Consider the following 11,134-nt stretch of genomic DNA (forward strand, 5'->3'; position numbering starts at 1 on the left):
AGTATCAAATCAAATCAAATCAAATCAAATTTTATTTGTCACATACACATGGTTAGCAGATGTTAATGTGAGTGTAGCGAAATGCTTGTGCTTCTAGTTCCGACAATGCAGTAATAACAAGTAATCTAACTAACAATTCCAAAACTACTGTCTTGTACACAGTGTGAGGGGATAAAGAATATGTACATAAGGATATATGAATGAGTGATGGTACAGAGCAGCATAGGCAAGATACAGTAGATGGTATCGAGTACAGTATGTACAAATGAGATGAGTATGTAAACAAAGTGGCATAGTTTAAAGTGGCTAGTGATACATGTATTACATAAGGATACAGTCGTTGATATAGAGTACAGTATATACGTATGCATATGAGATGAATAATGTAGGGTAAGTAACATTATATAAGGTAGCATTGTTTAAAGTGGCTAGTGATATATTTACATCATGTCCCATCAATTCCCATTATTAAAGTGGCTGGAGTTGAGTCAGTGTCAGTGTGTTGGCAGCAGCCACTCAGTGTTAGTGGTGGCTGTTTAACAGTCTGATGGCCTTGAGATAGAAGCTGTTTTTCAGTCTCTCGGTCCCAGCTTTGATGCACCTGTACTGACCTCGCCTTCTGGATGATAGCGGGGTGAACAGGCAGTGGCTCGGGTGGTTGATGTCCTTGATGATCTTTATGGCCTTCCTGTGACATCGGGTGGTGTAGGTGTCCTGGAGGGCAGGTAGTTTGCCCCTGGTGATGCGTTGTGCAGACCTCACTACCCTCTGGAGAGCCTTACGGTTGAGGGCGGTGCAGTTGCCATACCAGGTGGTGATACAGCCCGCCAGGATGCTCTCGATTGTGCATCTGTAGAAGTTTGTGAGTGCTTTTGGTGACAAGCCAAATTTCTTCAGCCTCCTGAGGTTGAAGAGGCGCTGCTGCGCCTTCTTCACGATGCTGTCTGTGTGAGTGGACCAATTCAGTTTGTCTGTGATGTGTATGCCGAGGAACTTAAAACTTGCTACCCTCTCCACTACTGTTCCATCGATGTGGATAGGGGGGTGTATAACACAATAGATATGGTAGGAGAAAATCCAAAGAAAAACCAAACAGAATGTCTTTTTTTTTTGAGAGCCCATGCTCTTACAATGGAAGGTATAGGGTCATATACAAATCCAGCTCATAGATTGCAATTCCTATGGCTTCCACTAGATATCAACAGTCGTTGTTCAAGGTTTCAGTTTTGTTTCTTCCCAAACAAGGAAGAATTTTGAGTTGTAGTACTGGGAGTCAGAGTTGGAAATCAGTCTGGTGCGTGGCGAAGAGGACGCGCACCTGCTAATTATGCTTTTCTATTGGACATACTACTTTCCCTATGAAATGTTAGAGTTGAATTACATTTTAGGGTATCTGAGGATTCAATAGAAACGTATTTGGACTTGTTTTAACAAAGTTTAGCCGTAGCTTTTAGGATTCCAAACTCTGCATGTTGAACGAGTGGATTACTCAAATCGATGGTTCCAACTAAACTGACTTTTTGGGATATAAAGAAGGATTTTTATCTTGCATAACGACCATACATGTTGTAGTTGGGACCCTTTGGATTGCAAATCAGAGGAAGATTTTTTAAAAGTAAGTTAATATTTAACCGATATTTGTGATTTTACAAAGCCTGTGCTGGTTGAAAAATATTTTGATGTGGGGCGCCGTCCTCAAACAATTGCATGGCATGCTTTCGCTGTAAAGCCTATTGTAAATCAGACAATGCAGTTAGATTAACAACAATTTAAGCTTTTAACCGTTATAAGATACTTGTATGTACCTAAATGTTTAATATCCATAATTTTGATGATTATTTATTTGAAATGCGCACCCTCCAATTTCCCCCGGAAGTTGTCGACAGGTGTCCAGCTAGCGGGATGCTTAGCTTTAAGTGATAACCATTCAGGACCAATTCCAACTATTAAAATAATAACTATATATGTGTGTGTGAGTGAGAGAGAGACTAGATCTTCTGCACAGATTCTGACAGTAAATCTCAGAAAGACCAAAATAATGGTGTTCCAAAAAAAGGTCCAGTTGCCAGAACCACAAATACAAATTCCATCTTGACACAGTTGACCTAGAGCACACAAACAACTATACATACCTTGGCCTAAACATCAGTGCCACAGTTGACTTCGACAAAGCTGTGAATGTTCTGAGAGACAAGGCAAGGAGGGCCTTCTCTGCCATCAAAACGAACATAAAATTCGACATACTAGTTAAGATCTGGTTAAAAAGACTTGAATCAGTTATAGAACCCATTGCCCTTTATGGTTGTGAGGTCTGGGGTCCACTCACCAACCAAGAATTCACAAAACGGGACAAACACCAAATTGAGACAATGCATGCAGAATTCTGCGAAAAATATCCTCCTTGTACAACGTAAAACACCAAATAATGCACGCAGAGCAGAATTAAGCCGATACCCGCTAACGATCAAAATCTAGAAATTATCCATTAGAATCTACAACCAACTAAAGCGAAGCAATTCCCAAACCTTCCATAAAGCCATCACCTACAAATAGATTCATCTGGAGAAGGATCCCATAAGCAAGCTGGTTCTGGGGCTCTGTTCACAAACACAAACAGACCCCACAAAGCTCCAGGACAACAACACAATTAGACCCAACCAAATCATAAGAAAACAAAAAGATAATTACCTGAGACACAGGAAAGAATTATCAAAAAAACTGAGCAAACCAGAATGCTATTTGGCCCTAAACAAAGAGTACACAGTGGCAGAATACCTGACCACTGTGACTGACCCAAACTTAAGGAAAGCTTTGACTATGTACAGACTCAGTGAGCATAGCCATGCAATTGAGAAAGGCCGCCGTAGGCAGACCTGGCTCTCAAGAGAAGACAGGCTATGTGCACACTGCCCAAAAAATGAGGTGGAAACTGAGTTGCACTTTCTAACATCCTGTAAATGTATGACCATATTAGAGACACATTTCCCTCAGATTACACAGATCCACAAAGAATTTGAAAACAAACCAGATTTTGATAAACTCTCATATCTACTGGATGAAATACCACAATGTGCCATCACAGTAGCAAGATGTCTTGTGGCAACAGGTCACACAAGGGCAACTAGTGAAGAACAAACACCATTGTAAATACAACCCATATTTATGTTTATTTATTTTCTCTTTTGTACTTTAATAATTTGCACATTGTTACAACACTGTATATATACATAATATGCCATTTGACATGTCTTTATTCTTTTGGAACCTCTGTGAGTGTAATGTTTACTGTTCATTTTTATTGTTTATTTCACTTCTGTATATTATCTACCTCACTTGCATTGGCAATGTTAGCATGTTTCCCATGCCAATAAAGCCCTTGAATTGAATTGAGATAGAGAGACACAGAGAGAGAGACACAGAGAGAGAGTGTTTGTTACTGTGGGTTATTGTTATACCACTTTCTCACATATCCAGTCATGATATTTGTGACAATTTTCATCATTCCATGTCTTTACAGGGTCATCTTGTCCATAGTATATCTCAACACAGTCCTCTTGCCCATAATCATCAGGCTGTCCTTTCCCCCAGTACCTAAACAACACAGAGAACCAGACAGTCAGACACTGTGGTACCAACATTCTCCTCAATTATAGACATAGTCCTATGTTTTAAAGACACACTCTGTAAGATGATCATACCATTTTCAAGAATGGGCTATCAACACATTTCGACTACCTTTTCATATGTAAATATTGCCTGGTTTCTATAATACATCTATAGTTCTCATGAATGACATTCATGAGTGGAAACATACCTTTTTATGAACATGATTGGAAGCAATATATCTTTGTTGTTTTTTATCAACTTATCACAAGGTAAAATGGTCAAATCTCTCACCCTGTGGTCAGTGGGGTGCCGTCCACCCACTTCCAGATCCCCTCAGTAACAGAGTCAGTCAGACCAATCCAGGCTCTCAGGTGGAGGTTGAAGAGAAATGTCTGTTGTTGAAAAAGATAAAAAACAAACTTTTTAAATATATTTATAAAAAACTGCACACACATTAGTTTACTGATGAAAAGTATTCTCTCACTCACTCACCTGTTCCTCTCTGCTGTTTATGATCACCAGGTCTGCTCCTCTCCCCTGACAGTCCTGTCTGCTCTTCTCCCAGGTTTTGGTCTCAGTAGACAGGAAGTACAAACTGGAGTCAAAGTATCTCCATCCCTCCTGACAATGCTGCTCTGTTGAAGAGCAAAGGTGAACACATTGAGAAACTTAGCCAGTATCTTTATACTCATAAACCCAATGATATATAATTATTGTTGATTTTACTTCTAATTTATCACAGTTTATATATCACCTATCACAAAAAGCTTTAGCTGAATATGGCCTTTCTCTTCAGTCAGGTTGTTGTATCTGGTCTGTAGCTGGTCTCTCTCTTCAGTCAGGTTGTTGTATCTGGTCTGTAGCTGGTCTCTCTCTGCAGTTGCGTTAGTCTTATAAAGGGAACAACTCTGTGACAAGTTGTTCCTTTTATCCTCAGAATCTTTGATGGCTCTGTTATCTACAAGGTATAAACACATAGTTACTAGGTAAAACACCAGTTAAATAGGCTTAGTAACCTACACTTCTTACAATTAAGCAATGAACTTGTACACAAACTCACAGTAGACAGACAGGCCTATGATCCCAGCCAGTAGGAGAACACACAGCAGCCCCAGAAACACTGCAGCAACTAGGAAGGGTCTCTTCCCTGAGCTATCAGGCTCTGTGGACACATACAATATACTGTTATGTTTTGTGTGTGTGTGTGTGTGTGTGTGTGTGTTTTACCTGAGTGCTGGTCTCCTGGTCCATTATTTGGAGCAGTGTCTGCTGTCTCTTCTCTCTTGGTGATGGTCTCACCGTCTCTCAGGGTGTCTGCACTGACGTAGATATCCACAATCCTCTCCTCCATCTCACCTGTCAAACTTGACCTTCTTGTTCATATCTGGTTCAGTATAGATGACCTTTGACATCTTTAACAATGCCTGGGTCTTTCTTTCTGTGTAGGTCTACTATACATGAAGTCTCTGCTTCTAGAATTAATGTGGTGGTCTTCCAACATGGCCACCAGGAGGCGTCGTACGTCAACTGTAAGACCTCTATACGTTAAGTCTCTGCTTCTAGTGATGTCTCTGTCTCTGAGTCATCTGTGTGTCTCTGTCTGTGTCACTGCTGTAGCTGTTAACTCTAGGGAAGTATCAACAAAATTACACGGGAAGTTGTGGCTATGCTAACACAAAAATGTTTACAAGTTTGAAAATGTGTGTGCTTAGTTGTGTGCGTAGTTGTGTCAGAGATTGTTACAGTGGTTATTGTGAAAGCATTTTCTGCGGCACATTTTAAACCATGTCATGTCTCTACATGGTCATCTTGTCCAGAGTATATCTCAACACAGTCCTCCTGCTCAGGGAACAGGACTTGCTATTTGTGATGATGGACAGGACACCCTCATACCAGGAAGATATAGATCATAGAGGGGAAGTGAAGAAAAAAGGCTAACTGTTAACATAAATTAAATATCATATGTAACAGTCAAACATGAGCATTTGATGTTGTGTTTATATGTAACTTGACAACAAAGACTGACTGTCAAAGATTATTAGAACACACAGCAGCCCCAGACACACTGCAGCAACTCCAGAGGGTCTCTTCCACCACTGAACATGCACTGAATAACACATTATTAAAGTAAGATCTTTAGTAATGTGTATTACTGTATCATCTAGGATTGGGAAAAATAAAGGTATAGAAATACTGGGTAATCTCACCTGTTTAATATATTGTGTGTGTGTGTGTGTGTGTGTGTGTTCGTGGAATCGTACCTGAAGCAACAATTCCATCTCTTGGACTAGGCTTGAAGGCTCCTACATTGGAATATAATTGGCCATCGATGTCTGTGTTCTTCATATCATCAGGCCCATCGTCATTAAATCCATCTGGGATTTCATAGACTCTCTTTGACATCTTAACACACTTGTGGTCAAATACAGTAACTTCTACTTCTAACCTCAACTCTAATGTACGTTTGTAGCTGTGTCGTCTCCCTGTGCTGTTCTGCGTCTGTGTGACTTTAGGTAGTGAAACTCCTTATCAGTCAACCACAGAGGATGACAAATTGTGAAATCAACACAACACTGGCCACCATGTGACTTCCACCAGCCTTAGTTTGATAATATACATTATGTGACTCTATATCATGATATGTGATGTATGTGTGAATTCACAGGGTCCCAATTTTTCAAGTTCTAAAATCCTTGTTAATTGACATATGCACTACATATATCCTGACTGAGTTTACTGCAACCCCAGCCTTCACATGGAGAACACATTATGGCTCTCACTCTGTGACTGGAGGTGTAGAGGGGAGTTGCCCTTAGATGCTGATCTTGTTCCGTTTTATATTTATTCCACAAATGGTTAAGGTTGGGATTGAGGGAAAGTAACCTGATCCTAGATCTGTACTTAGGGGAAACTTCCCCCTGTGTTGTGACCGGCCACCAATGGCCATGTAGGGGTCTATGCTCTATCTATGCTGACTGTGAAGAGTTACTCAGAATGAAAAAGCAGAAGATCTGACAACATCTCCATAGTTTCAGTTTGACAGATTTAAGAGGAAGAAGAATAAAAACCCTTCACATGTATTATGATAAAACGTTCATATTTCCACCCTGTCTTTCAAATCAAATCAAATCAAATGTTATTTGTCACATACACATGGTTAGCAGATGTTAATGCGAGTGTAGCGAAATGCTTGTGCTTCTAGTTCCGACAATGCAGCAATAACCAAGGAGTAATCTAGCTAACAATTCCAAAACTACTACCTTATACACAAGTGTAAAGGGATAAAGATTATGTACATAAAGATATATGAATGAGTGATGGTACAGAGCGGCATAAGCAAGATGCAGTAGATGGTATCGAGTACAGTATATGCATATGAGATGAGTATGTAAACAAAGTGGCATAGTTTAAAGTGGCTAGTGATACATGTATTACATAAAGATGCAGTAGATGATATAGAGTACAGTATATACATATACATATGAGATAAATAATCTAGGGTATGTAAACATTATATTAAGTAGCATTGTTTAAAGTGGCTAGTGATATATTTTACATCAATTCCCATTATTAAAGTGGCTGGAGTTGAGTCGGTGTGTTGGCAGCTGCCCCTCAATGTTAGTGGTGGCTGTTTAACAGTCTGATGGCCTTGAGATAGAAGCTGTTTTTCAGTCTCTCGGTCCCAGCTTTGATGCACATGTACTGACCTCACCTTCTGGACGATAGCGGGGTGAACAGGCAGTGGCTCGGGTGGTTGTTGTCCTTGATGATCTTTATGGCCTTCCTGTGACATCGGGTGGTGTAGACAGACAGGCCTAGGTGTCCTGGAGGGCAGGTAGTTTGCCCCCGGTGATGCGTTGTGCAGACCTCACTACCCTCAGGAGAGCCTTACGGTTGTGGTCGGAGCAGTTGCCGTACCAGGCGGTGATACAGCCCGACAGGATGCTCTCGATTGTGCATCTGTAGAAGTTTGTGAGTGCTTTTAGTGACAAGCTGAATTTCTTCAGCCTTCTTCACGATGCTGTCTGTGTGGGTGGACCAATTCAGTTTGTCTGTGATGTGTACGCCGAGGAACTTAACTGACTACCCTCTCCACTACTGTTCCATCGATGTGGATAGGGGGATGTTCCCTCTGCTGTTTCCTGAAGTCCACAATCATCTCCTTAGTTTTGTTGATGTTGAGTGTGAGGTTATTTTCCTGACACCACACTCCGAGGGCCCTCACCTCCTCCCTGTAGGCCGTCTCGTCGTTGTTGGTAATCAAGCCTACCACTGTTGTGTCGTACGCAAACCTGATGATTGAGTTGGAGGCGTGCGTGGCCACGCAGTCGTGGGTGAACAGTGGGTCTGGCGACGAATATGTAGCGAGGGCGAGCCGACTAGAGCATACATGTCGCATTGGTGGGTGGTATAAGGTGATTTGGTAACAAAACGGATGGCACTGTGATAGACTGCATCCAGTTTGCTGAGCAGAGTATTGGAAGCTATTTTGTCGATGACATCGCCAAAGTCGAGGATCGGTAGGATAGTTAGTTTTACTAGGGTAAGTTTGGAGGCGTTAGTGAAGGAGGCTTTGTTGCGAAATAGAAAGCCGATTTCTAGATTTGATTTTGGATTGTAGATGAGTCTGGAAGGAGAGTTTACAGTCTAACCAGACACCTAGGTATTTATAGTTGTCCACATATTCCAGGTCGGAACCGTCCATGGTGGTGATGCTATTCGGGCGGGCGGGTGCGGGCAGCGAACGGTTGAAAAGCATGCATTTGGTTTTACTAGTGTTTAAGAGAAGTTGGAGGCCACGGAAGGAGTGTTGAATGGCATTGAAGCTCATTTGGAGGTTAGTTAGCACAGTGTCCAAGGAAGGGTCAGAAGTATGCAGAATAGTGTTGTCTGCGTAGAGCAAGAGCAGCAACATTGATATATACAGAGAAAAGAGGCGGCCCGAGAATTGAACCCTGTTGTACCTCCATAGGGACTGCCAGAGGTCCGGACAACATGCCCTCCGATTTGACACACTGAACTCTTTCTGCAAAGTAGTTGGTGAACCAGGCGAGGTAGTCATTAGAAAAACCAAGGCTATTGAGTCTGCAGATAAGAATACAGGGATTGACAGAGTCGAAAGCCTTGGCCAGGTCGATGAAGACAGCTGCACAGTATTGTCTTTTATCGATGGCAGTTATGATATCATTTAGTACATTTTTTATTTGTATCTTTATTGAACTATGCAAGTCAGTTATTAAGAACAAATTCTTATTTTTAATGACGGCCTAGGAACAGTGGGTTAACTGCCTTGTTCAGGGGCTGAGCGACAGATCTTTATCTTGTCAGCTCAGGGATTTGAACTTAACCTTTCGGTTATTAGCTCAACGCTCTAACCACTAGGCTGCCCCATTGAGCGTAGCTGAGGTGCACCCGTGACCGGCTCGGAAACAGGATTGCACAGCGGAGAAGGTACGGTGAGATTCGAAATGGTCATTGATCTGTTTATTAACTTGGCTTTCGAAGACTTTAGATGGGCAGGATCGATATAGGTCTGTAACAGTTTGCTTCTATGGTGTCACCCCCTTTGAAGAGGGTGATGACCACGGCAGCTTTCCAATCTTTAGGGATCTCGGACGATACGAAAGAGAGGTTGAACAGGCTGGTAATAGGGGTTGCAACAATGGCGGCGGATAGTTTTAGAAAGAGATGGTCCAGATTGTCTATCCCAGCTGATTTGTAGGGGTCCAGATTTTGCAGCTCTTTCAGAACATCAGCTGACTGGATTTGGGAGTTACATCACAAACGATTAACAAATTTGACAGGATTGCGTGCTTCTACATCTGCATTGCTTGCTATTGGAGTTTTAGGCTGGGTTTCTATATAACACTTTGACATCGGCTGATGAAAAAGGGCTTTATAAATACATTTGATTGAAATTTGATTTCCCACCGACCGTTTCTACATTCTCAAAAATAGAATTATTGTTTAATTCTTCAATTTTGTGGATGTAGGCGTTTTGGCAGGGGAAGATCCTTGTCTCACATAGGTTTCTTTCCCCTCACACTTGCCAAACCCAAAGTTTCTACAAGGTATTTATGACCATCATAAAACCTGTGATGGGAGTGAGAGTGAGAGAGAATGGCTGTGATATACACACAAAAGGGCACCTTGTGACACCTTTGGCATATTGAGCAAGGCCTGGGTCTTTCTTTCTATGTAGGTCTACTATACATTAAGTCTCTGCTTCTAGAATTAATGTGGTGGTCTTCCAACATGGCCACCAGGAGGTGTCGTACATCAACTGCAAGACCTCTATACGTTAAGTCTCTGATTCTAGTGATATCTCTGTCTCTGAGTCATCAGTGTGTCTCTGTCTGTGTGACTGATGTATCAAATCAAATTGTATTTGTGACATACACATGGTTAGCAGATGTTAATGCGAGTGTAGCGAAATGCTTGTGCTTCTAGTTCCGACAATGCAGTAATAACCAACGAGTAATCTAACCTAACAATTCCACAACAACTACCTTATACACACAAGTGTAAAGGGATATAGAATATGTACATAAAGATATATGAATGAGTGATGGTACAGAACGGCATTGGCAAGATGCAGTAGATGGTATCGAGTACAGTATATACATATGACGTGAGTATTGTAGGTTATGTAAACATTATATTAAGTGGCATTATTTAAAGTGGCTAGTGATACATTTTTTACATCAATTTCCATTATTAAAGTGGCTGGAGTTTAGTCAGTATGTTGGCAGCAGCCACTCAATGTTAGGTCTAATGGCCTTGAGATAAAAGCTGTTTTTCGGTCTCTCGGTCCCTGCTTTGATGCACCTGTACTGACCTCGTCTTCTGAATGATAGTGAGGTGAACAGGCCGTGGCTCGGGTGGTTGTTGTCCTTGATGATCTTTATGGCCTTCCTCTGACATCGGGTGGTGTAGGTGTCCTGGAGGGCAGGTAGTTTGCCCCTGGTGATGCGTTGTGCAGACCTCACTACCCTCTGGAGAGCCTTAGGGTTGTGGGCGGAGCAGTTGCCGTACCAGGTGGTGATACAGCCCGACAGGATGCTCTCGATTGTGCATCTGTCGACGTTTGTGAGTGCTTTTGGTGACGAGCCAAATTTCTTCAGCTTCTTGAGGTTGAAGAGGCGCTGCTGCTTCTTCTTCACAACGCTTTATGTGTGGGTGGACCAATTCAGTTAGTCCATGATGTGTATGTCGAGGAACTTAACTTACTACCCTCTCCACTACTGTCCCTTCGATGTGGATAGGGGGATGCTCCCTCTGCGTTTTCCTGAAGTCCACGATCATCTCCTTTGTTTTGTTGACATTGAGTGTGAGGTTATTTTCCTGAGTCCACACTCCGAGGGCCCTCACCTCCTTCCTGTAGGCCCTCTCGTCGATATTGGTAATCAAGCCTACCACTGTAGTGTCGTCCGCAAACTTGATGATTGAGTTGGAGGCGTGCATGGCTAAACAGTCGTGGGTGAACAGGGAGTACAGGAGAGGGCTTAGAACGCACCCTTGTGGGGTC

At 42.1% G+C, this 11,134-nt stretch overlaps 1 protein-coding gene across 2 annotated transcripts; it reads right to left on the reverse strand.

Annotated features, from left to right (window-relative positions):
* Positions 1 to 3,195: 3,195 nt before the first annotated feature.
* LOC118936371 (CD209 antigen-like protein E) lies at positions 3,196 to 6,106 on the reverse strand. 2 transcript variants are annotated; one of them, XM_036933943.1, is made up of 6 exons: positions 5,868 to 6,106; positions 4,667 to 4,768; positions 4,361 to 4,564; positions 4,099 to 4,241; positions 3,898 to 3,998; positions 3,196 to 3,591 (listed from the first exon to the last, which is right to left on the reverse strand). In XM_036933943.1, exons 1-6 carry the CDS (start codon positions 6,007 to 6,009, stop codon positions 3,450 to 3,452), a joined length of 834 nt encoding a protein of 277 aa, XP_036789838.1. In that variant the 5' UTR covers positions 6,010 to 6,106; the 3' UTR covers positions 3,196 to 3,449. The 2 variants fall into 2 exon arrangements, with proteins under 2 accessions (XP_036789838.1, XP_036789839.1); XM_036933944.1 differs by lacking the exons at positions 4,667 to 4,768; positions 5,868 to 6,106 and adding an exon at positions 4,834 to 5,847.
* Positions 6,107 to 11,134: the final 5,028 nt, after the last annotated feature.

The sequence above is a fragment of the Oncorhynchus mykiss genome, chromosome 10 (genome assembly GCF_013265735.2).
Source record: "Oncorhynchus mykiss isolate Arlee chromosome 10, USDA_OmykA_1.1, whole genome shotgun sequence".
Taxonomy (NCBI): Eukaryota; Metazoa; Chordata; class Actinopteri; order Salmoniformes; family Salmonidae; genus Oncorhynchus; species Oncorhynchus mykiss.